Genomic DNA, 27,661 nt, shown 5'->3' with positions numbered 1-27,661 from the left:
TTTGAAAGAAGTATAGAGGGTCAAAGGTTTATTATTTAAATAAAAAGTAATAAGTAAATGGACGGAATGTGATGTTACATCTTACATAGGTAATTAAGTACTCTTAATTAATAAATAATAAAAATATATTAGATCTAAGATAAAATATAGATTGTAGAAATAGCTTAGTTTAATACTGAGTATTTTGTGACAGATTCACTTTTTGATCCACAAACTTTCACCTTGAAGGATGAGTAAGGACTATAAATTAGCAGCCAAAAGGGCAGTATAACATAAAACTAAGTTGGACTAACCGGCTAACCTCTCTTATGCAAAATGAAATCCCAAGTATCTTTCCATCTGAGATTAATGAGATCGCTTTCAGTCAAATCCGTATCTCCGTAGTTGAGCACACTGAACTTCCTAAACGTGATTACAACATACGCCAACCACACCATCACGCACACAACAAACAAGTTACACAAATGGCGAGTTTTCTCATGGGAATGTAGTAAAAAGTACAAATGGTCGATGACGAAGGAGACTAGAAGTATTTTGAAGATGTAGGCGGGGAGGTAGTGATGTAGGAACAGAGTGCGGTCTAGGAAGAAGTATGGTAGGTAATGTAATAGGTATCCTAGGAACAGGACGGCGCCTGCGTCGTGGAAGGCGGCGGCGGCGGCGGGCGGCAGGCCGGGCAGCGCGCGCCGCCGGAGCAGCGCGTAGAGCACTAGCAGCCCGGCGTAGACTAGCACGGCCGCCGTGCCCGTGTACCACGTTATCAGGTTGCCGATGAGGTGGACTTGGGCCTAGAAATTAGAAATATTTATAATGTTTAATATGAAACGGTGATAGAATAATATTTTCTCAACAACGATACCGTTGTAGCATGAACGATTATGCAGTAAAAAAAGCTGACTAAAATTATCATAAATAATAAATCAACACTACCTAGCACTATTTTATGGGGAGCACAATAGCAGCCTCCTCGAGAAACCTTATTATGTAATAGCTGTTCCCGCGCGCTTCGCTTCGCCTTAAAAAGTTTTCCCGTGGGAATTCCGGGATAAAAGCCTAGTAGGGTCTAGACCGTATGTATACCAAAATTTCATTCAAATCCGTTCAGTAGTTTTGGCGTGAAAGAATAACAGACACAGTTACTTTCGCATTTATAATATTAGTTAGGATACGTTCGGCGCACCCTGGATAATGCTTTCACCACGGTGTCAGCCTATTATTTATTATTTAGCAAAGAAACTCACATTAGACGTAGGTGACAGCCAATAGGCGATCGAGCGCGTAAGCAGCGGCCACTCGTGCGGGTCGCTCGCGAACATGTGCCCGCTGGGCGCGTCCGGCGCGTGCGCCACCATCTTGTACTGCAGCTCTAGAAATTTCTCCCAGAACGACAGTTGCGTCGCCGCGGTGGGGATCATCTCGGCGGTCACTAGCTCGCGCTCGCGCTGCTTGCGGTCTTCAGCTGGAAAGGTAATGCAAATAAATTGATTAAAATGTGAATGATATATGCTTATGTATTGTCCCTCATCAACGTTATGTATAAAGGGCGCCTACTCAAGTCTCGTTTCATCTGCTCCTTATGTACCCTTGTAGTCAGCAAATGCTGTTTATCTAACTCGCCGATCTTTTCACGCTAAGAAGACCATACACTTTTCATAGAGATGTGAAATCTCTTCTGTCTATTAATGTCTTACGTGGATTGGTCACAGGAAGCAAAATACAAACACATCCCTCCATATCCACCAGAGATATGATCCACCCATGAAAGATCAGGTGACAGAAACAATAATAATATTCCAATGAATCCACTTATAACGGAGGCGCACGATATATTTGTGCAGGAAGCTCACATTTAGTGTAGCGATGTTCCTCGACGTTCCACACGGTGTCCTGGTGCGCGAGCACCTTGTCCGCCACCACCTCGTGCTGGTGGAAGCCCCACGCCGGCAGCTGCCGCCCGCTGAACCTGCAGATGGATGACACGGATGAGTCAGACGAATTAAGGCTTTTTTATTTTATATGTATACTTACCGTACAAATGTTTACTGCAAAAATCGAGCAACATTTAGTTCGGAAAAAATCTCAGAGGGAAGATACTTGCAGACGTGGCATCTATTCTATTCACTTCACATTACTCAGAGATAAATATAATTATTAATTACGGCTAGACAGCCGTAGATGCGCAACTAGATAGCCGTAGGTGCGCGAGTGCGGATTTTGCATTGATGAACGAATGGACAACATTTCAAAAAACTAAAGCTGCTATAAATCGAAAACCATTTCGAGATTTAGCTCTAAAGGGCACAAAAAAAATGTTTTTGTATTTTTTGGATGTATCATTTTCGAGAAAATCATAAAATAGTAAAAAAGTGCTGATGACGTCATGCATCAGGTGCGATGCATTTTGATGATCAAAGCCCATAGATTTAAAAACAAAGTAACTGTCACTTTCCTTTTTGATTAACGTTGACGTTTTATCGTGACGTTGTTGTTTATTTGGGTCATTTTCATTAATTCTGTTCTGACACTTTCTGACAATTTTTTTTATTTATTATTAAGAGATGACCTCTATATAATATGTCCCAGAGCATGCCACCGCCTACACAGCTGAAAAAATGCTTCTGCTTATTTTTTTACATGATAAGTACCTACTTTCCATCATCAGAAATATCAATGTCATTTGAAAATGACCCATTTGTTGATTGGCATGTAAACAAAGTTTAAATGTCACTTGTCAGTGTCATTTATGTTTTTTTCGAGACTCAGGCAATAGACAAAAATAAAAATTGAGCCTAATATGTAACGTCACTTCCGGTTTTAAAATAATTAACTTTAAAGTTAAAAATAACATGCAAAAATTAATGTATATACAAAATAAAAAAATACGGGTTTACTAATTTTCTATAAACTTTCCGAATAGCTAATAAAAATATAGGGTAAAGAAAATGAAATGTTGTCCATTATAAGAGTGGATTCCAATATCGCGTCCTTACCGCAATAGACGAATTAGTGCTTAATAATGGCGTTTTCACTGCGTCAAGTTACGTGGTTCCCTTCCAGTCTGTGTCCATTATGTATGTGTATAAAGCCTCGTATTCACTAGGCGACAAATTGTCGCAGAACCTGTCTAGGCACATGTCGTCTACGTGTCGCCGCGACGTCGCACTCTGTTCTGCGACGTCGCACGCGACTATACAGCGACATCTACGTGTCGCAGAACAGGTTCCGTGTTTTGGCTCGCGAGACAGAACTTCCTGCGACATCAGTCTAGCGCATAGAGTATATTTTTTTACTAGGTCTAGCGACCGCTGCTGTTGCAGAGTGTGGACGCGTGCGCGACTTCTGTCTTCTATCACGACATGTTACCAAAATGTTCTGAGAACACGCACCGTAGATGTTCTGTAACAGTCTCAGAACTTGTGCCCTAGTGAATTCGAGGCTTTAACGCACCTAAGTGCAGACCCTGAGTCCACATGTATGAGCCGGACTTGCGAGCGAATGCTGTCCCACGTGGCGCCGTCGCTCTCGCGGTTCACGATGTCCACGCGCCAGTAGAATACATAAAAAAATGGCAGCGTAGCCGTACGTACTCACTGAAGTACCATCGTTTCTTCTTTACCTCATCACGTTACTCACAGAGGCAAATAATGGCAGCCATCTGTGTATGTTGCATATATGAACGATAGACTAAGAGTATAACCGAGCGGCATAGCGCGCAGACGGAAGTTACGTGGTTCCTTATTAGTGTGTGTACCTACCTAAGCGCAGACCCCGAGTCCACATGAATCAGCCTGACTTGCGAGCGGATGCTGTCCCACGTGGCGTCGTCGCTCTCGCGGTTCACGATGTCGACTCGCCACAGGTTCTGCGCCGGCATCGACACGTTGTAGTCTATGTAGCAGGACACCTCCTGGGAAGGGTTATTAGGAAGTTATTTAATGATTTATTGTGTGAAGTAAGTGCATTCGGAAACCTATGTAGGTACTTTAAATTATGTTTTTTTTATATAGGTACAATGTATTTATGTATTCAACAATCTTTTAGAACTTTGGTGTATGGTAGGTATATATGATAGTAATATACGCGCATGGTGGAGATTAACAAACAAATTATATGATAGCAATATTCGAACTTCGGCCGCGGCACGGGTGAGTTATCGTTATACTCGTTATGTCGTTAAACTCGTTTAGTGCCCATTCCAATAATCACTAAAACGTATTTATTGCAAATTATGATATAGTGACGTTTATCTACGTCGATAACGAATCCGTGTAGCTGCAGCTGGAGAACAGAGTGTGGTGGCGGATGTAGATGTCGCCACTATACACACCTGTGACTGCGGCGAGGCGGCGGCGGCCACGTCGTGCGAGTTGAGCGCGCGGCTCGTGATGCCGTGCAGCAGCTGCACCGTGTCTCCGTGGCGGATGTAGATGTCGCCACTATACACACCTGTGACTGCGGCGAGGCGGCGGCGGCCACGTCGTGCGAGTTGAGCGCGCGGCTCGTGATGCCGTGCAGCAGCTGCACCGTGTCTCCGTGGCGGATGTAGATGTCGCCACTATACACACCTGTGACTGCGGCGAGGCGGCGGCGGCCACGTCGTGCGAGTTGAGCGCGCGGCTCGTGATGCCGTGCAGCAGCTGCACCGTGTCTCCGTGGCGGATGTAGATGTCGCCACTATACACACCTGTGACTGCGGCGAGGCGGCGGCGGCCACGTCGTGCGAGTTGAGCGCGCGGCTCGTGATGCCGTGCAGCAGCTGCACCGTGTCTCCGTGGCGGATGTAGATGTCGCCACTATACACACCTGTGACTGCGGCGAGGCGGCGGCGGCCACGTCGTGCGAGTTGAGCGCGCGGCTCGTGATGCCGTGCAGCAGCTGCACCGTGTCTCCGTGGCGGATGTAGATGTCGCCACTATACACACCTGTGACTGCGGCGAGGCGGCGGCGGCCACGTCGTGCGAGTTGAGCGCGCGGCTCGTGATGCCGTGCAGCAGCTGCACCGTGTCTCCGTGGCGGATGGCGTCCGGCGGTCGCGCCACGGCCAGCGACGCGAGCTCTGGCCGCTTCACCACCCACCAGTTGTTCACGTCTTTGAAGCTGTAGCAGGTCACCTGGGGGTGTTATTGCGAGAGTGGGTAAGATCATAAAAAAGAGGTACGAATTTTCCAGGACATGAGCGATAAGACCGCCATTTTTGTACATATGTGTTAGTATTTTAGTTATGTAAGTTTATTTTATGTGTGTGTACAAATAAAGAATATTCTATCTATCTATCTGTCAATATGAGTTTTATAGGCACATTGCAAATATTATCTGAAACCGGGGCTTATCATTTACAACAGGACATTAAGGACTGCGAATGATGATGATGCCACTTTGAATGACTTTTGATATCAGAACGTGAATAATGGTACAATACCTGCTGCTGGTGCGAGGAGCCGCGGCCGTCGGCGTAGCGCACGGGGTACACGTGCGTGTGTGAGTGCAGCCAGCACGTGCGCCCGTGCGTGTGTCTGTAATGATGGTAAATTAATTTTTAATCTATTAAGTATGGGCATTTTATATAGTGATTCGAATTCACATTCATTTAGATGTGACATGATGTCGCAATGTGGCATAGACCAATGTTATAATCGGTCAAAGCTAAAAAGAACCAAATTGTAGGTGTAGGAAGACATCTTTGGTCTATTTTAGATGGTGATCATTTAACATATATAATGCTCCATTGGTCTGAGAGGTATCACTGTTACACTAGCCCCATCTTTGGTTATGTTTTCAGCAACCTAACTACCTCTGCGCTCTGTTCCCAACCTGCCAATCATTAAAAAGGTATTGAAGTATATTCACCTGAGCGTAATCTGCGAGCCATGCGCCACATGCAGCGGCTGCCCGCGCGTGATGCTGGCCAGCCCGCCGCGCAGCGACGCCTGGAACGCGCTCGTCATCACACTGTCGTGCGGCCCAGCCTTCGGGAGCATCGCCAGGTGACAGTAGAACACCCCAGTATACACCGACAACGGAACCAACACCATGATTGAAAATCGCCAGAAAGCGGCCATGGTGAGCTTGAAGGTGCTTGAGTTAGGATGGCCCATCCAGTCCCATATTTGACGCCCGACTATGAAGAGGGCTAAATAGTAGGTGTATAGGCCGGAGTATTTTACTCTGGAATGAAATTGAGATTTGGATTAGGTGTTTTGTAGACATGTTTATGCTGCGGTAGAGTATGAACAAAGAAATATGTCCATAATCCAGACATGAAAAACTATTAAGCATTGAAGATGGAATCCTTTGAAATCAGGCAAAATAAAAATCTATTGGGTCAGCGTGATATCAAGTATTTCATTATATCTATTTTCATTTTTTGATGTGTCTTTTCATAAATAACTTGTACTCACGAGAAGCAGCACCCGAGTGCCACCGACCCCACACACAGCCAGGCGGCCGCCAGCGCGCCGGACCGCCGTGTGCTCCGCACTGTGCAGAGTATGCCCGCCAGGGCAAACAGCAGCTGGATGCACTCCAGCAGCATGAACCTCGATTGGGCCAGGAAGCAGTTCTCTGCGAAATAGGTATATTATGATAAATTCGGCTTTAAAAAAAGGGTGTGGTGGACCGAAAGGCAAGAAGGAACCGTAAAAGTGTGAGTTGAGGGTCCTATTAATTCTACTATAATTATAATAAGGAAAGCTTGTAGGAATGTTTGTTACCTTTTCATGTAATAAAAAGTACAGAAAAGATTTTTATGAAGCTTAGTATGCAGAGGGCTGAAACCCTGTATTAACCCCATAGGCTATAGGATTATAGAGAATTCCCAGTGGTTTTTTTTTAAGTGAAGCAAATAAGCAAAATGAGCAGTATATATATTTTTAATTAGTCTATAATAATATGATGTTTTCTCACTATAGACCTCTCCTTTGCAGGATTTGTGTTTTTTTATAAAAACATATTGACATCAAGCATATGAATAAAGCTAATCATCAAATTTAAATTTGCAATGTACCTATAAAAATATCAATTCTGTAAATAAAGTTTTAAAAGTATTCTTACCAAACAACACCAACAATGCAGCTAGTATAGCTGACCATTGTGAGACTGACAAAGCTGACATAAGCTGATATGTCATAGGCACCAGAAGGCTGCCGGCTATGGCTGGCACTAAGCGTAAGGCTCTTACAGGCACTGCATCAGTGTATGGTGAGCCAATCCTGTCAAATGTGAAGTTGCCATTGTAACCCGCAGCCCGTCCAGCTAAGTAGAGCAGCTGTTTGCCCAGAGGAGGGTGGGCATCAAAGAAGAAGACACCTTTTGTGTACAATGACACATATCTCCCATAGTGTAGCTCATCAAACCTGTAACAATTCGATATTCAAAATTATAATGCTGTTGTCCCTATTGTATAAATCAAGTAATTCAGAAGGAAGGTTTGTGTGAGAAGTAATATAAAGCATGTATGATGGGTTACTGGTCCATAATAAATTCAAACTAATTCAAATAAAAATAAAATTCAACATAATTAAAAATAAGTGGTTAGTGTAAAATATTTTTTTTGGAGGATGAGAGTAATTGCCAAGTACTTACACAATATGCTTGGGCTGTTCCAAATTGTAAAGCCGAGTATAGAGAGCTAAAAATAATAATATTAGCCATATTGGATCTATTTCCAAATAGATTTTTAGGCTGGGCAATTCTTTTTTCTTAACTTGAGCTATTTCTTTAGTCAATTTTGTTTCTTGACTGCTTATTCCACCGTTACATTCCTGTTTTGACTCAATTTCTCCTTCAGCAGGTGCCCCATCACCCTGTAATTTTTTTTAATTTCTTATAAGAGAAAATACATACTGAGATAAGTAGGACAAGAAATCTTAGTACGTTTCATGCAGAATTGTTCAAATTTATTGTCTTATTATAGTAAAAAAGTTACCAGTTCTCGGAGTGAACTTGGAAGTAGTTTTTCTGTATTACATTCCTCAGCTACTTGTTTGGCCTCATTATCATGTTTATTTTTCCGTTTTCGAATGCCTGTAGAGTTCTCCATCATTAAAATATGCGTATCAGCTATGCACCATAATTATATATTATTCACAACTGCTTTTTCTAAAGAAAAACACCTAATTTAGCTCAATAACGGTATTTTGAATTTTCCTCAATTTCGCGTTTTGCAACTTTTTTGACTTTTGTTGAAAAATTCGTCGACGTCAATGACGTTGTCAAACTCAAGGTGTTCTGTGTAGTATTTTCCAAGGGTCAGAATAATAACGGGGTATGGTGTGGACACTGGGGAAGCAGCATGCAGCAAGCAGCGGCATCAGTAGTGCAGTCAATGAATCAAAAACTCAGCTATAAGCAGCAGCTTATGCTACCGCTGCCGCTGCGCTACCAGCCCTAGATGTCCTAGCAGCCTTTCAGTACCGTAAAGTAAGTTTTTTTACTGCTCTGCCGAGTTTCTAATCATCATTATTATGATGTTCATGACATCACAGATAAATAATAATTCTGTGTTTTTTTAAGATTTGCGAATCGCGGTTCGCGGTTTTTCATCAGTTTCAGTTTTCAGTTTTTAGGTTTCCTATTTGTTGCAAAGTTTACAAAAATCTATCCTAAATTGCTACAAATAATGAGAACCTCAATATGGCTGATGATACTATTCCATGCCCAGTGTGTAATCGCCAGTTTCCACCGAAACTTGTGGAAGAACATGTAAACAAATGTTTGTTTCTCAATACACAAACATCTTCTAAACGAGATGGATCACATTTACAAGCAGTCTCACCTCAGGAAAAGAGATTCAAATCCAAAGATGCTAATGCAAATATATTTAAGGTCGGTAATAAACTCTAAAAACTTCATAAAATGAAAGTACTTTACAGACCTACCTTTTAACTTTAATAATGATTTCAGGAGCCTAAAAAAAGAGATCCTAGTACCCTGTCCGAATCATCGAAAGTCATTAACATAAAGCCCACATCCAGTAATGTTACAAAGAATCAATCTGCAAGCTTTACAAATTCTGATCAAACCAGTACAAAAAGTATACCACTGGCAGAAAGAATGAGACCCATTTGTCTGGATGATATAGTTGGACAGAAGGAATCATTTGGGGCTGGGTCTATGTTAAGGTCAATGTTAGAACATAAAAAGGTTCCAAATATGATTCTATGGGGTCCTCCAGGCTGTGGCAAGGTTGGTTTAACACATTTTTGAACCACAAATATTTACGATATTGTAAATGATAAAAAAGTACTTGACTTGAAATGCCTTTCTTAAACAGTAAAATTATAGCTGAGTATGGAAAACCCAAGTAACTACTACATTTATAAAAAATAAAAATGATTATTTTTTCAGACTTCATTGGCTAATGTGGTTTCAGCCATGTGCAAGGAGCAAAATAACAATTTGCGGTTTGTGAAGTTATCAGCTACTATGGCTGGAATTAATGATGTAAAAGAAGTTGTTAAAGTTGCCAAGAATGAGGCTCAGTTCAAGAGACAGACTGTCCTGTTCATGGATGAGATTCATAGGTAAAATCTTTAACATTGAATTTTTATATACACTTAAGGATACCTATTACTGGCCTTACCTTAGACACATTACTTTTGTATAATCTAATATAATCTAATTTGTAATACTATTGCTTATCAATAAATAAATAAAAAATGCTTTGTCAGCTGTTTACTGAAATTCCACTGTCCCTATAAAAGTTTCATACAGTTATAAACTATTGTTTCCTACAGAGTTTTCACCACTTGTTGTCATCTCGTTATTTGTAACATCATCTATTTCAGGTTCAATAAATTACAGCAGGACACATTCTTGCCTCATGTTGAAAATGGCACTATCATCCTTATAGGAGCCACCACGGAGAACCCCTCCTTCAGTCTCAACAATGCCCTGCTGAGTCGCTGCAGGGTTGTCGTGTTGGAGAAACTGAGTTCTGACGATGTGTTCCTCATTCTGGAGAAAGCTCTGGCCAAAAAGAATGCCATGCTGGTAGATGCTGATGGACCAACCAGAAAATGTGAGAATGAGGAGGACATTCCTAAGTAATTACATATTTTATTTTTTTATATAGGTATTTGATAATAATTTTGCTATATAACCAATACGAGTTCACGAGTTGCTGCTTGCAGGAGAGGTGCACTGATGCACTGTAATAGCCTTTTACCCTTTTCGGGGTTTTCTTCCTAGCCTAGTTTTTAGTACTACAAGAATACAAGATATAAACAGCACATAAAACTTACATTATTGAAACTGTGGTAAAGGGTGCATTCAATCTTTACTCTTTACATAGACATTGCACTCTCTGTATCTACACAAACTGTAAACTAAACCTTTTTCCCACCACCACCAGCTGCATAGTCGAGCGCGCCTCCCTACGCTGGCTCGCTGACGTATGCGACGGGGACGCGCGGGTCGCCCTCGGAGCCCTGGAGCTGGCGCTGGAGTCGCGCGAGCCCTCGGAGGAGGAGCTGCGGCGGCAGGGACCCGCCGTGCTGACGCTTGAGGATATACAGAATGGGATTAAGGTATGATAGAGGGTGATAGTTGTAGTAGTAAAACAAAAAGCACCTATATCGCACAGCATTTAGAATGAGTGCAATATAATTAAATGGTTGAAGACGACTTGTTGGGGGTCAGCGCAGGCTAGTGTTAAAGGATTTCTGTAGATACAATAACTATAAAAATTCCCAAAAAGTGTCTAAGATCACTGGATTGGGTAAGGTTAGCGTTGAAAAGAACCCAACAGATTTGAAATACACCCATCGAACTTATAACACTCGGCTCGCTGACGTATGCGACGGGGACGCGCGGGTCGCCCTGGGAGCCCTGGAGCTGGCGCTGGAGTCGCGCGAGCCCTCAGCCGAGGAGCTGCGGCGGCAGGGACCGGCTGTGCTCACGCTTGAGGATATACAGAATGGGATTAAGGTACGGTGAAGGGAGAAGAAGCATAGTAGGAGTGTCAAAAACCATCATAGGTATCGCTCGGCATTTAGAATTAGTGCAATATAAATGGTTGTCCTTAAAGACGACTTGTTGTAAGTCAGCCCAGGCTCTAGTGTTACAGGATTTGAGTAGATATCTAGGTACAATAACTATAAAAAATCCCAAAAAGTGTCTAAGATCACTGGATTGGGTAAGGTTAGCCCTTGAAAAGAACCCGCAACTTTTACAACAGATTTGAAATACACCCATCGAACTTATAACACTCGGCTCGCCGACGTATGCGACGGGGACGCGCGGGTCGCCCTGGGAGCCCTGGAGCTGGCGCTGGAGTCGCGCGAGCCCTCGGCCGAGGAGCTGCGGCGGCAGGGGCCCGCCGTGCTGACGCTTGAGGATATACAGAACGGGATTAAGGTATGATAGAGGGTGATAATTGTAGTAGTAAAACAAAAAGTACCTATATCGCACAGCCTTTAGAATGAGTACAATATAATTAAATGGTTGAAGACGACTTGTGTTGTGGGTCAGCGCAGGCTAGTGTTAAAGGATTTCTGTAGATATCTAGGTACAATAACTATAAAAAAACCAAAAAGTGTCTAAGATCATTGGATTGGACGTTAGCCTTTGAAAAGAACCTGCAACTTGAAATACACCCATCGAACTTCTTGGCTCGCTGACGTATGCGACGGGGACGCACGGGTGGCTCTAGGTGCCCTGGATCTAGCGCTGGAGTCCCGCGCGCCCTCGGCCGAGGAGGTAAATGGTTGTCCTTAAAGACGACTTGTTGTGGGTCAGCGCAGGCTAGTGTTAAAGGATTTGTGTAGATATCTAGGTACAATAGCTATAAAAAAAAACCGAAGCTGTCGAAAATCAATGGTTTGGATAAGGTTACCCCTTGAACAAAACACACAATTTAAACACAGATTTCAAATACACCCATCGAACCTATAACCCCCCTTCTATTTTTCTTTATTTAACCCTTCCCCCGTCCAGCGCACGCACATGCTGTACGACAAGGGCGGCGAGGAACACTACAACATCGTGTCGGCCATGCACAAGTCCATCCGCGCCGGCGACGACAACGCGGCGCTGTACTGGACCACGCGCGCGCTTTACGGCGGGGAGGACCCCCTGTATGTGGCGAGGCGGCTGGTGAGGGCCTCGGCCGAGGATATCGGTGAGTTGAGATGATTTGAGTGTATAGGTGGGGACACGATCGGTGCAGCGCCGCTAGAATATTGCAGCGGATTCCCGGATGATACTACTGGCTGCAACAAGCGGACGCGACGGCGCATCGTTATAGCTGATCCATACGAGAGATCGTTTAAGCTGTTCCGCAGTTTAGTCACGTATAAACGACGCCACGTCGCAGCGTATTCTATAAGACAAGTCGATCCGCGCGGGCGACGACAACGCGGCGCTGTACTGGACCACGCGCGCGCTGCACGGCTGGGGAGGACCCCCTGTATGTGGCGAGGCGGCTGGTGAGGGCCTCGGCTGAGGATATCGGTGAGTTAAGAAGTGCGGATTGGACTGTATAGGCGCGGACACAATTGGTGCAGCGCCGCAACAATGTTGCTTCTTTTGGCTGCAACAAGCAAAAGCGACGGTGAATCGTTATAGCGTCTGCCTCTTAGTAGCATGCGATCCATAGGAAAGAGCGTGTGATAGCTCGCATCATGCAGGTCCGCAGTTTTGTGTACGGGCTTAGTGTCGTATGAACGTCGTAACGTCGTCTATGAGACAAGTCGATCCTCGCTAGGCGTAGGTACCTACTTTGTCGGCTAGTACAGTAGCGCTTACAAATTACCTAAAATGATTTGCGCTTATGTTAGTTTACACACAATCTAAAAGTATCTAGCTTTTAGATTAGCACATTTCTGTGGCGCCGACTCTACGTCCAAACCAGTTAAACAAGCCTATACTTATTTACCAATCAAGTCTTATTTTCAATTTCAAGGTTTAGCAGACCCGAACGCTCTAGTGGAAGCAGTAGCAACGTTGCAGGGTTGCCAACAGCTGGGCATGCCTGAATGCAACGTATTGCTAGCCCAGTGTGCCGTGAGACTGGCGAGGGCACCCAAGAGCGTCGAGGTGTACCACGCCATGCAGAGGTGTCAGAGATCACTGGCGGAAGCGAAGGGGCCGCTTCCTTCTGTGCCGCTTCATCTACGGAATGCTCCCACCAAGCTTATGAAACAGTTAGGTATGTAATAGCAAATATCACGTTACGCGCGCTGTGCTCCTTTGCAGATCATAGCTGAAATACTAGAGCATTGGCATCATTGCTAGCTGTCGTATAGAGCCTGGAATATGATACGAGGCACAGCTTGTATACCTGTCCTTTTTTAAACATACCGTATATATAGTTAGCACATAATTTAAAATCCCCGAAGATACTACAGATACTCGTAGATTATCGAACCAAGACGCGGCCTATGGAAAGGCCATAGGCCGCGTCTTGGTTCGATCGCTTATGTTATACTGTGCCTATCATACAATATCACAATTTATTTTTTATAAATAACCACTTTTATTGCAGGTTACGCCCGTGGCTACAACACTAGGAATAAAAACGAGTCAGGTCTCTGTTATATGCCTGAAGGGATGGAGAATGTAGATTTCTTCCAAGGTGATAGTGCTATGTGATACTTAAAGTTGAATCTGTGTACATAAAAATTAAACAAAGTTTTCCTAATGTCCAAGTTTTATTTTCATAATCTCATTTTACAATATTGTATGACATGGTAAAAATTGCTATTTACAAGACTATAAATTTATTACATACTCCTAATATTGTACCTTCCGTAACGCTGACTTCTAAGTTTAGCTGCTAAGATTCATCTTGTCTTACAAAAATAAAACAACGCTACATTTGTCTTTTCATACATCTAAAACAAACTTTACCAAGAGCAAATAACTCGTAGGTGAGGAACCCAGAGAGAGTTTGAAGAAGTTATTTGCTCTTTGTAGTTTCCATGATGAACCCAGAAACAATCTCACATCATTTCACAATATCAACTGCAACACTGCAACTTATGATTAATTTAGAAAGGTTCACAGAAATTTGTCATTTGCGTGATAGGTTTCATTCAAACAGTTGAGATAGCTAGCCAAAATAATGATATTTTATAATATATCTATTGAAAATTAATATAATATGAAATTGATTCTTACAATAAAGGAAAATAAATAGAATTTAATATTCTCATTGAATGTTTATTTAAGAAAGTTTTATTACAGGACTTAACATTTGTGTATAGATAATTATCCTAGGACAGATTGCCAATCTGTACAAAAATACTTAAATTATTCCTATTTATATCAGCTATAACCTAATTCTTAAATCTAGTGTGGGTAAGCCATAATTTCTAAGCCAAATAAATTAGAATCAGACTCTAATTTAGAATTCTAAATCCTAACTTTGAAGGAACAATGTCTACGCGGGTCGAAAGATACATCCAAAATTTACTAATAAATCACACAAATTAAATAAGCTGGTCAAGTTCATAAAAGAACAATACATAAAACAATGTAATGTATAAAGTGGAAAATTTGCAGATCTGCAAATCCTATGATATAAAGTTGTAAAGTATAGCTACTGCTAACAAGCGGCGGCGCGGCGGCGGTGGCGGCGCCTAGAACACGTACTCGGGGCCCGCCATGTCGATGGCCCAGCGGAACTTGTCGCGTTGAGTCTTGTTGTAGATCTTCTCGATCGGCACGTCGTGTTTCTTGCACCTGCACAATCACACGCAAATATTTAAAAAAATACAATCCAAAAATAAAATACTTCCACACAGTGTGAGTGCCAGTGTGCGGTAAAACCTAAACTGGTTTTTGTCACACTGTTAGTATTTAAGTCTTTATTGTAAAAATATGTTTGATTAATAAATAATAAATAAAATAAATAAATAAAACATGTTTATGTAAGAATAGTTCGTCCAGGAATGTTACTCACCATGCGACGGAAATTCGCGGATCGAGATAGTTGAGCTTGGACGTGCCGAGGGCAATCGTCTTGTTCTCATCACGGTCAGTTTCCTGAAGCTCGAGCTTCTTCAACTGGTCCCGCAGACGTTCCAGTGCCTTTGTTTTCTTGTCGTGGTTCATTTTCTCCTTGACGGACCCCCGCTTGGCGGCCTTGGCCGACTGCCGCACATCCTCCTCGGCTTCATCAATTTGATCACGTTTAGCTTGGATTTTCTCCTTCAGTGCCTCCATGGATTTATCGTGACCTAAAAAATTCATAAAATCGAATTAGCACAGCATGCATGCATGATTGTACAACTAAAAGGGGGAAAATTCTGCATGAACCAAACATCAAAATCTGAATGAACCGAAAGAGAAATACGGTTATACGGTACCAAGGACATGACACACTATTTTTTTCTCCTACTGTTACAGATATTCTAAAATAACAGTTGTTTATGTTAAAAATTAATTATACCTTTCGGCACTGCCCGTTGATGGTTACATAAAACAGCTACAGCACGGTTGGCGCGATTGTAGGCTAGAATCTTCTCTGGTATAGAAGCATCACCGTCAGTGAGCTCATCCAACTGCCTCTGAAGTGTGATGGACGCGTTGTATGTACGGAACACCTTGGCAGTCAATCCTGGCATTAGCTCTTTCAGGTGCTCATTCAAGGTTTGGGTATTCAGCCTGTCAAAAAGGTCATCACTATCTTTTTTATTCTCCATGAAAAGCTCAAGGTTCTTGAAAACTCGTTTCTCCACTGGCACTTCATTATAGTATCTAATAGAATCTTTACCAAGAAAATCAAACACAACAACATATTCTTTACCATCCTTCTCCTTGTGCAATGCTATGTGCTCAACTCTCAAGGAGCAACAACCCACTGTATCAGCTTGATCATCATCTTTTTCATTACCAGCTCTCAAGGCAAGACGATCTATGAAGTATAAAGCTACTGCTCTTTGCCGCACTCGCATTTCCTTTGCTTTCCAGTCAGAACGGTAAGTATCTCTTATTTTATCAATGCACTTGTGGAGTTTTCTAGCTGTTTCATATTTTTGCCAATCTTTTTCACCTTTTAATTTAGAACTAGGGTTCAACATGACATACTTGGTTTGTCCTTGAACATTTTCTGTCCATGAAGCAAGCCAAGTAACTGTGTTATCATGGCGGACTTCCTTCCATTTGTGACCTTTAGGTGGCTTGGGCACATTACTGTCCTTAGAACAATTGATCAGAACATCCTCAGGCATGACCCGTTTCTTCAACATTCCCATTTTTGGATGTTCTCCTCGGCCACGGAACAGCCCAGGTGGTTCTATTCTAAAATTGCCTATTTTTTCTTTATGTCCGTCTATAATACAGAATCCATATTCTTTCTGTATTTCTTCATTTGTGGCTTTCAGTTGAGCTTTTTCCTCCTTTGTACGGTTTTTATTCTTTTCAGATACACTTTGGAAGTAAGCTTGCATCTCCTTAAAGTCACACTTTTTGAGATCTTTTATTAGTTTAGCTTCATCATGCGTCATCACCTTACGCCAGTCAGCGAAAAAGTTATTGTTGAACACTGATTTAGTAGTGTAGTCATGGTCCAACATGCGAGCATAGAACCCAGCCACTTCCTCGGCATCTTGCGACAGCCGAACCACTTTCCCGTCGTATCTGAACTTGACATTCTCAGGAATAGGTTCATAAGGTGGTGCAAATAGAGGACCTTTGTGTTCCAAGAATTTCCACTTAGTTCCATCATCTTTCTTTTCCTCTTCCCACCTAAAATAAACAACATATGAAATTAGTTTTAATTTGGTAAAATTAGAGCTAAATACCTGTCAAAACAGTTTTGTACCATTTATGCCTTTTACGTACGCGCAATTTACGTAACTGAAACACACAACTTGAAGTGGTTCTTAGAATAGGAACAAATTGAACTAATTTAACACCCAGGGAAATAATCATACTTGAAATGAAACATAACCTAAAATCTTCATTGTCACACTGACAGCATTCGACGTTAGCGCCATCTATGAGTAGCTGGTAGAATTGAAAACATTTCAATTTATTTAGGACATCTAATAAAGGCTACATGACAATGTATGAAATGAATACATTACCATTTCCATACTTCTGGCTCATCGTCTTGTTTTTTCTTCCGTTTAGTGGGACTCGGACCATCTTCAGTCTTAACTTTAGCCGCTGGCTTTGTTTTTGTAGGTTTCTTGGCCTTTGGCTCATCATCAGACATCTCTTCATCATAACCTGATTCTAGTAGAGAAAAAAATCATCCATAAGCTATTGGTTTATTTATAGTGGGATGAAGATGTGGTTTGGGTAAGATGGTAAGAGTAATTTAGTAAACAGGAAATGTCTGCATGTCACAATTACCTTTCTTAATTTTCTTCTTTTTGGGCTTCTTTCGCATAGTAAGAGGTGTATCGTCTTCACTTTCGCTCTTGACGGCACGGCGTTTTGGTGCCATACGCTCCAGCTATACAATTAAAAGACCTTGTTTAGTAAATAGCATCAATCAAGTATGGGTAGATAAATTTAAATCAGAAAACTTTACTATCGTCATTTTATGAGACATTACCAATGGGGTATCTTCTTCACTATCTTCATCCTTAATTTCTGAGAGTGGATCATCTTTAAACTGGGACATGGAATAATCACATGATGACATGGTGGTGTTGTTGGCTCCAGCGTATCCATCATCACTATCTTCTTCCTTCTTCACAGGTGGAATGTCTACCTGTGAAACAGTTTTGAATATTTAACTAATGTTGATTGGTACTGTAGTTATTTATTGGTTCAAAGTATTTGTTCTTTCATTGAATAATAGGTAAATTGAGGTTAGTACCTGCATGGGTTCAGCTTTAATAGAAATATCTTGAGAATCTTCAGTTTCTGTTTTGATTTTTTCATTCCTTTCACTGCTGCTTTTTTCTTTATCCTTGGAACTGCTATAAAATAAACACTAAAATTTATATTGTAAACAAATAAAATGGTAACCTAAATAAAATGACAACTGTATTTTGACATACTATAATGATTTTGATTAATTACAGATTAAAAAGTATATACTGTCTAGAATTAAATTATTATTTTACCTCTGACCTAACCTATAACTAGTTATTATATCTTCGATACCATTTTGATGCTACAATCATAATAACTATGTAGTTTATATCCAAATGTGTCAGGAAAATTCTAAAGCTATGATAATATTAAAAAGATAGACAAATATCAGTGGTAGAATAACTTGATAAAGTTAACCTACACTTATAAGTAAAGTGGGATTAATAATGTTAAACCTACCTGTGTTTTGATTTAGAGCTTGAGTTCTTATCCTTGTCACTGCGGTGTTTGTCTTTGTCACTTCTGTGGCGATCCTTCTCTCGCTCACGATCTCTGTCTTTAGACTTATGTTCTTTATCCTTTGATGATGAGGATTTGTGTTCTTTATCTTTTGAGGATGATGAAGACTTCTTCTCATCATTACTTTTACTGTCTTTCCTGTCTCTGTCACTCCTGTCCTTGTCCCGATGCTTGTCTTTGTCACTGCGGTGCTTGTCACTTCGTTCCTTGTCCTTCTTGTCTCTGTCACTACGCTCCTTATCTCTGTCACTGCGCTCCTTGTCTCTGTCGCTGCGATCTTTGTGCTCCCTGTCTTTGTCACTTCTCTCCTTGTCTTTACTTGATGATTTGTGAGAACTGCTGTGGCTTTTACTGCTGGAGTGCTTCTCCTTATCTCTAAAATTAAAGAAAGGCACTTTAGGCGTTTATAACTTGCAAATTCACACATGTATAGATGGGAATGTTCTGGAAAGCTAACCTGCTTGAGCTGCTGTGCTTGGAGCTCTTGTGGTCGCGGTCCTTGTCGCGGTGCTTGTCCTTGCTGGACGACTTGTGGCTCGACTTGTGCTTGTCCGAGCTGCTGCTATATCCGTTTTGCATACCATTCACGTGCTCGTTTTTATTACCATTTACCTTCCCCTGTGAAAGTAATAAGAAAGACATTTTAGAACTTAACCTCGCAAATAATTTACTTGAAAACCTAACCAATCTAACAGACCGTGGTTCAAAAAGCGCAATGTGGTCATGAAATCGATTAATAATTTCAAAGTCACACCGACGCTTTACATTATAACTGGGACTTAGTCGTTGACGCCATATTGGGACTTAGAAAAATTTCGCTTCGTGGACGTTCACCAGTAGGGAGGCTTATACAAGTTAATATAAGACGAATTAAATCTATAAAATGAAAGTTTATTGCAATAGAAGTTAATAGGAATACTTACTGCTCCTTCATCATTATCACTTGCTGGGTTTTCAACACTCATTTTGCCTACGTTGAATCAACGCGACGTAAAGTTCCACAGAATAGAGTACATGGGTGGCCGGGCGACCGCAAATTCAAAGTGCCATGAAGTACGTGAACTAAACTGAAGTTAGCGCGGATTGCGGATTGCGGATTGATGAACGAATTTATGAACGACTTGCATTTTTTACTTCACTCTAATGCTACCACCCCACTTGGCTAATCGTATTTGCTTATTTGCCAAAATTGTGCAACTGTATATTCGCCAAAAATATTGCCAACATTTTTGGTATTGGGCAAATATTAAATATAAGAATAGCCAAGTGTGGTGCCAGCATTAATTATGTTGCGTCCCCCACACAATCAGCCAAGCAAATTAATAGCTAGTAGGTTAACCCAGAAATCACAAAAGCCATGCAATACAATAAAATATGAAATTCCAAAAAATAATAATATTTAAACTTTAAAGATAATAATGTTGCAGTCAAATGACAAAATCCAGTATATTAAAAATAAGTCATACTAGTAATTCGTAATTTGGTACTACCTACCAAAGTATAAGGCATAAATTGAATGGTAAGCTTCGAATACTGAGTTGATTTAAATACATATGTATAATATTAACTTACTACGGACGGAACCGTTATGGATTCGTCATGTCTGTCCGTACAGAGGACTTCAATATGGGTGGCACTATTCATCAATGCTACCAGCCCACTTGGCTATTCATATTTAAAAAAAAACTGCCGTGTGTGTCAGTATGTTCCGTATTTGGCAAATATGTACAGCAAACATCAAATTAATATGAATAGCCAAGTGTGGTGCCGCATTAAAAAAATATCCCCTCACTGGTTCATTCCTTCATTCATGGTTCAACGCTCGTATGTGTGGCTAGGTTCAGACTATTATAAATGTTGCTATTATAAAAAAAAAAACAAACTCTCGTTTGCTTGTAACAGATTTTAAGCTCAGAATAATGTGTTTTAGACAACACGTTTTTTTTCAAAACATCTAAGTTTGATGAAATATATTAAAGTGCCTCCGGATAATATATTTCCAATGATTTCAAAATATATATAAAGTCAATGGCTATGTCGCATCTGCCAGCCGCCGCAGTATTTATCCTGCTTACCTAGCACGGGTTGAAAGAAATGCGTCATGCGTGGAAGATTACCTTTTGCTAAGCCTTGTCATGTGAATCTTGCGTCTCATGCTCGGTATGTAGGATACATGATTCCTCACAAGAATTTGATTTGCCCAATAATCAGGAGACTCTGTGATTGTCTCTACTCAGCAGAAAACAACATGATTTTGTAAATTAACATTTAAGTAATTCATATTTATTGCTTAAATAAAGATTAACAATATGTGTTTATACTTCATTTTAGTTGGTGTTCAATTTATGTGATATTTCATACTTTTTTTGCATTATGTTAACTGTTTACCCCTATTTACTTTCTTTAGCTGTTTCATATACAGGTTTGCCTTTTGAGTCCCAAGTGTTCTTCAGTTTTTTGAATGCAAATGCCATGTAAATTGCTGTAAAGAAAACAAATATAAAATTAATAATTAGTAAAACATAGAACATCACCGGTATGAAGAAATAAATGAGTATAATCATACAACTTACTGGCAACTTCCCACTCTGATTTACTCATAGTACCAATACGGTCATTCTCATTCTTTTTCTCTGCTTGCTCAAAGAATTTCTTAGCATGTTCATAATCAGAGTCTTCCCCAATCAGCTCCTTGCCAGGGGGGGCTGGGTAACTCTCAAAACACATTATCCGATTTAGTAACTGTTTGTAATTCTTTGAGTGGTCTTTGTAGAAATCTGCAAATCTTGCTTTATAAACTAATTCTAGCCCAAACTCTGCTGCTAGTTTTACAAAGAGCTCAAAATTAACTAGAAATTCTGGGCAGTCTACAACTCCTTCTAGATGAAAATCATATTTAGCTCCAAACAATGGAAACCCTTCTTTGGGGTCAAACAATAAGCTTATATTAAATATTCTGTTTCCAAATTTACCATCAGGCGCCTTTTGAGCACGGCTGACCACTTCATAGGCATCAGGAATAGTACCAAAAAAGTAACCATCTGGTCTAAGGCACTCTGTAACATTTGTCAGCATGCGTCGAGCCTGACCATAGCTTTCAAAACTGTAATGTAGACCAAATTGGCAGCTTACTACATCAAAATGCATTGATGCATCACTGTACTTATCTCGGAGTGTCTCCTTGCTACAGTCAGCTGCTATAAACTCAGCAGCATAAACACGATTGCATCGTCTTTGCAAATCCTCATAGCGAGCCTTGCATTGCTCCACAGAAACTTCAGCTATGTCAGCAAATACTACTCGGTCAACCCTAGCTTTTTGCCATTTGCTTAAGTCACCTCCTTTTAAGACGAATTAAATCTATAAAATGAAAGTTTATTGCAATAGAAGTTAATAGGAATACTTACTGCTCCTTCATCATTATCACTTGCTGGGTTTTCAACACTCATTTTGCCTACGTTGAATCAACGCGACGTAAAGTTCCACAGAATAGAGTACATGGGTGGCCGGGCGACCGCAAATTCAAAGTGCCATGAAGTACGTGAACTAAACTGAAGTTAGCGCGGATTGCGGATTGCGGATTGATGAACGAATTTATGAACGACTTGCATTTTTTACTTCACTCTAATGCTACCACCCCACTTGGCTAATCGTATTTGCTTATTTGCCAAAATTGTGCAACTGTATATTCGCCAAAAATATTGCCAACATTTTTGGTATTGGGCAAATATTAAATATAAGAATAGCCAAGTGTGGTGCCAGCATTAATTATGTTGCGTCCCCCACACAATCAGCCAAGCAAATTAATAGCTAGTAGGTTAACCCAGAAATCACAAAAGCCATGCAATACAATAAAATATGAAATTCCAAAAAATAATAATATTTAAACTTTAAAGATAATAATGTTGCAGTCAAATGACAAAATCCAGTATATTAAAAATAAGTCATACTAGTAATTCGTAATTTGGTACTACCTACCAAAGTATAAGGCATAAATTGAATGGTAAGCTTCGAATACTGAGTTGATTTAAATACATATGTATAATATTAACTTACTACGGACGGAACCGTTATGGATTCGTCATGTCTGTCCGTACAGAGGACTTCAATATGGGTGGCACTATTCATCAATGCTACCAGCCCACTTGGCTATTCATATTTAAAAAAAAACTGCCGTGTGTGTCAGTATGTTCCGTATTTGGCAAATATGTACAGCAAACATCAAATTAATATGAATAGCCAAGTGTGGTGCCGCATTAAAAAAATATCCCCTCACTGGTTCATTCCTTCATTCATGGTTCAACGCTCGTATGTGTGGCTAGGTTCAGACTATTATAAATGTTGCTATTATAAAAAAAAAAACAAACTCTCGTTTGCTTGTAACAGATTTTAAGCTCAGAATAATGTGTTTTAGACAACACGTTTTTTTTCAAAACATCTAAGTTTGATGAAATATATTAAAGTGCCTCCGGATAATATATTTCCAATGATTTCAAAATATATATAAAGTCAATGGCTATGTCGCATCTGCCAGCCGCCGCAGTATTTATCCTGCTTACCTAGCACGGGTTGAAAGAAATGCGTCATGCGTGGAAGATTACCTTTTGCTAAGCCTTGTCATGTGAATCTTGCGTCTCATGCTCGGTATGTAGGATACATGATTCCTCACAAGAATTTGATTTGCCCAATAATCAGGAGACTCTGTGATTGTCTCTACTCAGCAGAAAACAACATGATTTTGTAAATTAACATTTAAGTAATTCATATTTATTGCTTAAATAAAGATTAACAATATGTGTTTATACTTCATTTTAGTTGGTGTTCAATTTATGTGATATTTCATACTTTTTTTGCATTATGTTAACTGTTTACCCCTATTTACTTTCTTTAGCTGTTTCATATACAGGTTTGCCTTTTGAGTCCCAAGTGTTCTTCAGTTTTTTGAATGCAAATGCCATGTAAATTGCTGTAAAGAAAACAAATATAAAATTAATAATTAGTAAAACATAGAACATCACCGGTATGAAGAAATAAATGAGTATAATCATACAACTTACTGGCAACTTCCCACTCTGATTTACTCATAGTACCAATACGGTCATTCTCATTCTTTTTCTCTGCTTGCTCAAAGAATTTCTTAGCATGTTCATAATCAGAGTCTTCCCCAATCAGCTCCTTGCCAGGGGGGGCTGGGTAACTCTCAAAACACATTATCCGATTTAGTAACTGTTTGTAATTCTTTGAGTGGTCTTTGTAGAAATCTGCAAATCTTGCTTTATAAACTAATTCTAGCCCAAACTCTGCTGCTAGTTTTACAAAGAGCTCAAAATTAACTAGAAATTCTGGGCAGTCTACAACTCCTTCTAGATGAAAATCATATTTAGCTCCAAACAATGGAAACCCTTCTTTGGGGTCAAACAATAAGCTTATATTAAATATTCTGTTTCCAAATTTACCATCAGGCGCCTTTTGAGCACGGCTGACCACTTCATAGGCATCAGGAATAGTACCAAAAAAGTAACCATCTGGTCTAAGGCACTCTGTAACATTTGTCAGCATGCGTCGAGCCTGACCATAGCTTTCAAAACTGTAATGTAGACCAAATTGGCAGCTTACTACATCAAAATGCATTGATGCATCACTGTACTTATCTCGGAGTGTCTCCTTGCTACAGTCAGCTGCTATAAACTCAGCAGCATAAACACGATTGCATCGTCTTTGCAAATCCTCATAGCGAGCCTTGCATTGCTCCACAGAAACTTCAGCTATGTCAGCAAATACTACTCGGTCAACCCTAGCTTTTTGCCATTTGCTTAAGTCACCTCCTTTTCCACAGCAAATATCCAGAACCCGTAATTTTCTTCCATAATCTTTTTCCCTTAGCTTGTCGGTATATTCTTGAATAAGAACACTTTTCACCCAGTTGTTAAAATTTCTTAGATAAAATATGGGAGAGTTGAACCGTTCTTTCATGCCTTTTTCTTCTAGATTATTATAGTGTGCAGCCACGACGCTAGCGTGTTCATCAGATTTAGGCATTTTAGAAGGTTTATCAGATTCTTCGGTATCACGTTCTGGAGATTTTCTCTTCAAAACCGTAGAATTGAGTTCGTCTTCATTAGCATTGATGTTTTCTCCAGTTGACGCCATTTCGACAATATTTTTTAAAGTCTTCTACCTGAAATATATTTTTAATGCACTTGAATATCTCAGAATAAACTGATTTTAAGTAACAAAAACCGCAAAAACCCTAATTCCAACTTTAGAAGCAAGAGAAGACAAACAAGATGAGAAGTCGAAACAAAAACGAAAATAAAATTGAATGAAATGAATGCTTTACAAATGTCACAATCGTACCGGTACCGGTGTGGTGACGTGAACTTGTCAAGGAACACACAGATCAATCCTAACTAATCCTAACTAATATTATAAATGCGAAAGTAACTGTGTCTGTCTGTCTGTCTGTCTGTCTGTCTGTCTGTTACTCTTTCACGCCAAAACTACTGAACGGATTTGAATGAAATTTGGTATTCATACGGACTAGACCCTGGGAAAGAACATAGGCTACTTTTTATCCCGGAATTCCCACGGGAAAACTTTTTAAGGCGAAGCGAAGCGCGCGGGGACAGCTAGTAAAATATATTTTTGTACAGCTGGCAAGGAGGTAAAAGACCCGATACACTAGCGGATGCGGCTAAAGCTGCACACAGAACGGCCAAACGAACGCCAACGAACGGGTTTCGTTGACCTTCGTTGCTGCATTCTGCCCTGTATTATCTTATATATAAAACTGTATTGCTGTTCCTTAGTCTCGCTAAAACTCGAGAACGGCCGAACCGATTTGGCTAATTTTGGTCTTGAAATATTCGCGGAAGTCCAGGGAAGGTTTAAAAGGTAAGAAAAGTAGGGTAGGGTAGGGTAGGGTAGGGTAGTGTAGTGTAGTGTAGGGTAGTGTAGTGTAGTGTAGTGTAGTGTAGGGTAGTGTAGTGTAGTGTAGGGTAGTGTAGTGTAGTGTAGTGTAGTGTAGTGTAGGGTAGGGTAGTGTAGTGTAGTGTAGGGTAGTGTAGTGTAGGATAGGGTAGGGTAGTGCAGTGCAGTGTAGTGTAGTGTAGGGTAGGATAGGGTAAGAGGCGGTATGAAGTTCGCCGGGTCAGGTTTAGTGTAGGGTAGTGTAGTGTAGTGTAGGGTAGTTTAGGGTAGGGTAGTGTAGTGTAGTGTAGTGTAGGGTAGGGTAGTGTAGGGTATTGTAGGGTAGTGTAGTGTAGTGTAGGATAGGGTAAGAGGCGGTATGAAGTTCGCCGGGTCAGCTAGTTTATGATAAATATCCATCGTTGGGCGTTCGTTGGACCGGTCTGTACACAGCTTAACGGATGCGGCTGTCGGCCGGGCCGCGACTGATAAGTGTGCACGGTCTTTTGGGTCGTTTTGTGCCAGATCGCTCTCGGACGTCTGAAAGCTGAAGTTCAGTCCATAGTTACGTCCGCAACTTACGTGAACAGTGTAGTGTACATTCCTTACCTAGGTTTCCTAACCTAAGGTACCGACACACCATCAGACGCGGCTGTCAGCCGTCAGCCGCGACTTAACCCCTTAGGCCTTGGTCTCCTATTTACGCCGTAGTTCGCGTCCAGCGTCACGCCGTAGGCCGCGTCACGATGCTCACTATAGAAATGTACTGATGCGGTCTCCCTCACACGCCGACGTTGGCGCGTAGACATAATGAGCATTGTGACGCGGCCCACGGCGGTGACACTTGACGCGACCTACGGAGTAAATAGGAGACCCGGGCCACTGCATACAATGCCATATTTGGCATTGAAAGTTTTTGGCCCCTCATTTAAATTTTATAGAATATTGGCTTGGCTAAAATAAATCTCAGATAACGTGGTTGACATAATGAAAATAAAAAACCGACTTCAAAAACCACTAAAATGTAAGAAATAATTTAAGGTTTACACAAATTATATGTGACAGTACAAATATACCTAAGCAAAAATTGTTCTTTTTTGATGTTGGTGCCATATTTCTTCAGATTACTTTGTCACTGCACCAACATCAAAAAAGAACAATTAACCTTAAATTATTTCTTACATTTTAGTGGTTTTTGAAGTCGCTTTTTTTAATTTTTTAATTATTATTTTATTTTATAGTTTTTAGTTTATTTGCAATAATTTTTAATCAAAAGTAAGATGCAAATGATACCGAAAAGTCCTACTAATCAATACGAATCATTCAAGCCAAAACACGAGGACACCCTTGACTGTCTTCCGTTTCCATCATCAGATCAGCTCAAGGTCACCATAATATTTTTTTGTTATAAGAACTATATTTACGTTCTTAATTTCATTAGAATCCGTTAATATGTGTCCAAAATGGAAATTCATACCCTGTTTTTACCCCTTTACCCACCCTTAGGGGTGAGATAAAATTCTGAAAAAAAATGGAACCACCTGGGAGCTCAACCCAATAAAACAAAAAAAGAATTTTTAAAATCGGTTCATAAGCGGCGGAGTAATCGGTGAACATTCATTAAAAAAAAAATATCCCGACGAATTGAGAACCTCCTCCTTTATTTGAAGTTGGTTAAAAATATGGGTGCGTATTGCGACGTATAAAAACTAAATGTATATATAAAGTATGTACGTATATGTCGCAGCCGGATCGTATAATCCGCCGTATTACATTACGGCTGGCCGCATTACAACACAGGGCCGCTTTGTAATGCGCCGGATCAACGTTTAGCCGCATTGTCCTTTGAATACGTTCTTCAATACGGCGGCCCACGTTTAGCCGCATCGTACTACTACTGAATTGTAGGGCGACCATGTCCATACTAAGCATGACATTACAGGTGAAGGATTTTTGTAATCATAATAGAGTAAATCTATCATATGGACTTCCATTAAAGTATCAAAATACTGTTCATGGGCACTACTCGGATTGTAGGATCTTCGGAATTATTATTCTTCATCATCAACATCACTTCTGGACGTAGGCCTCTCCGAAAGCCCGCCACTGGATGCGATCTACAGCTTTCCACATCCAATCATAACCAGCCACCTTTCGCAAGTCGTCACCCCATCTAGCCTGAGGGCGTCCCACACTACGTTTGCCTCGTCGCAGTCTCTTCAAGATCAAATAACCTTTGCCGGCCACATTTATATGTTTTGACCCAGTAGTATTATCTGGAAATCCGCCGACCAGCAGAAACCATGGTCACTTTAGGTGATTGATGTGCGTTATAACGTTTGTACGTTTTTCACTGTACCGCATTGATCGGAATAGAAATTATTTAATTTCACGTGAAAATTGTTCTTGAAGTACTGTTTACTAGCATATTTAACACGATTTCTTCGTTTTAATCATCATC

The 27,661-nt window shown here is 40.7% G+C and overlaps 4 protein-coding genes across 8 annotated transcripts; 1 reads left to right on the top strand and 3 right to left on the bottom strand.

Moving 5' to 3' along the window:
• Positions 1–7: 7 nt before the first annotated feature.
• LOC105381374 (protein O-mannosyltransferase 1) lies at positions 8–8,424 on the bottom strand. The gene is made up of 11 exons (XM_048629681.1): positions 7,925–8,424; positions 7,582–7,802; positions 7,051–7,352; positions 6,399–6,561; positions 5,848–6,165; positions 5,420–5,513; positions 4,923–5,111; positions 3,756–3,907; positions 1,848–1,963; positions 1,242–1,459; positions 8–788 (listed from the first exon to the last, which is right to left on the bottom strand). Exons 1-11 carry the CDS (start codon positions 8,039–8,041, stop codon positions 297–299), a joined length of 2,382 nt encoding a protein of 793 aa, XP_048485638.1. The 5' UTR covers positions 8,042–8,424; the 3' UTR covers positions 8–296.
• Positions 8,425–8,535: 111 nt separating this feature from the next.
• LOC105381373 (ATPase WRNIP1) lies at positions 8,536–13,639 on the top strand. The gene is made up of 8 exons (XM_038120794.2): positions 8,536–8,823; positions 8,902–9,183; positions 9,346–9,521; positions 9,786–10,043; positions 10,352–10,526; positions 11,935–12,118; positions 12,902–13,147; positions 13,484–13,639. The coding sequence occupies exons 1-8, from the start codon at positions 8,632–8,634 to the stop codon at positions 13,588–13,590; spliced, it is 1,620 nt and encodes a 539-aa protein (XP_037976722.2). The 5' UTR covers positions 8,536–8,631; the 3' UTR covers positions 13,591–13,639.
• LOC105381371 (DNA topoisomerase 1) lies at positions 13,631–21,843 on the bottom strand. 4 transcript variants are annotated; one of them, XM_048629459.1, is made up of 10 exons: positions 21,699–21,843; positions 18,749–18,909; positions 18,232–18,666; positions 17,774–17,876; positions 17,507–17,665; positions 17,302–17,404; positions 17,031–17,181; positions 15,392–16,689; positions 14,903–15,179; positions 13,631–14,682 (listed from the first exon to the last, which is right to left on the bottom strand). In XM_048629459.1, exons 1-10 carry the CDS (start codon positions 21,738–21,740, stop codon positions 14,580–14,582), a joined length of 2,832 nt encoding a protein of 943 aa, XP_048485416.1. In that variant the 5' UTR covers positions 21,741–21,843; the 3' UTR covers positions 13,631–14,579. The 4 variants fall into 4 exon arrangements, with proteins under 4 accessions (XP_048485416.1, XP_011549382.2, XP_048485419.1 ...); XM_011551080.3 differs by lacking the exon at positions 21,699–21,843 and adding an exon at positions 19,215–19,374; XM_048629462.1 differs by lacking the exon at positions 21,699–21,843 and adding an exon at positions 19,215–19,374 and having other exon boundaries at positions 17,774–17,873.
• LOC105381370 (mRNA cap guanine-N7 methyltransferase) lies at positions 20,544–24,633 on the bottom strand. Of its 2 annotated transcripts, XM_048629562.1 has the most exons (3): positions 24,114–24,633; positions 20,865–21,629; positions 20,544–20,773 (listed from the first exon to the last, which is right to left on the bottom strand). In XM_048629562.1, exons 1-3 carry the CDS (start codon positions 24,439–24,441, stop codon positions 20,682–20,684), a joined length of 1,185 nt encoding a protein of 394 aa, XP_048485519.1. In that variant the 5' UTR covers positions 24,442–24,633; the 3' UTR covers positions 20,544–20,681. The 2 variants fall into 2 exon arrangements, with proteins under 2 accessions (XP_048485519.1, XP_011549381.3); XM_011551079.3 differs by lacking the exons at positions 20,544–20,773; positions 20,865–21,629 and adding an exon at positions 23,028–23,257 and having other exon boundaries at positions 23,349–24,633.
• Between the last annotated feature and the right edge of the window lie 3,028 nt (positions 24,634–27,661).

Source organism: Plutella xylostella, chromosome 4 (assembly GCF_932276165.1).
Source record: "Plutella xylostella chromosome 4, ilPluXylo3.1, whole genome shotgun sequence".
NCBI lineage: Eukaryota > Metazoa > Arthropoda > Insecta > Lepidoptera > Plutellidae > Plutella > Plutella xylostella.
The sequence above is the reverse complement of the archived record's forward strand: the minus strand, read 5'-3'. Positions and strand labels throughout refer to the sequence as shown.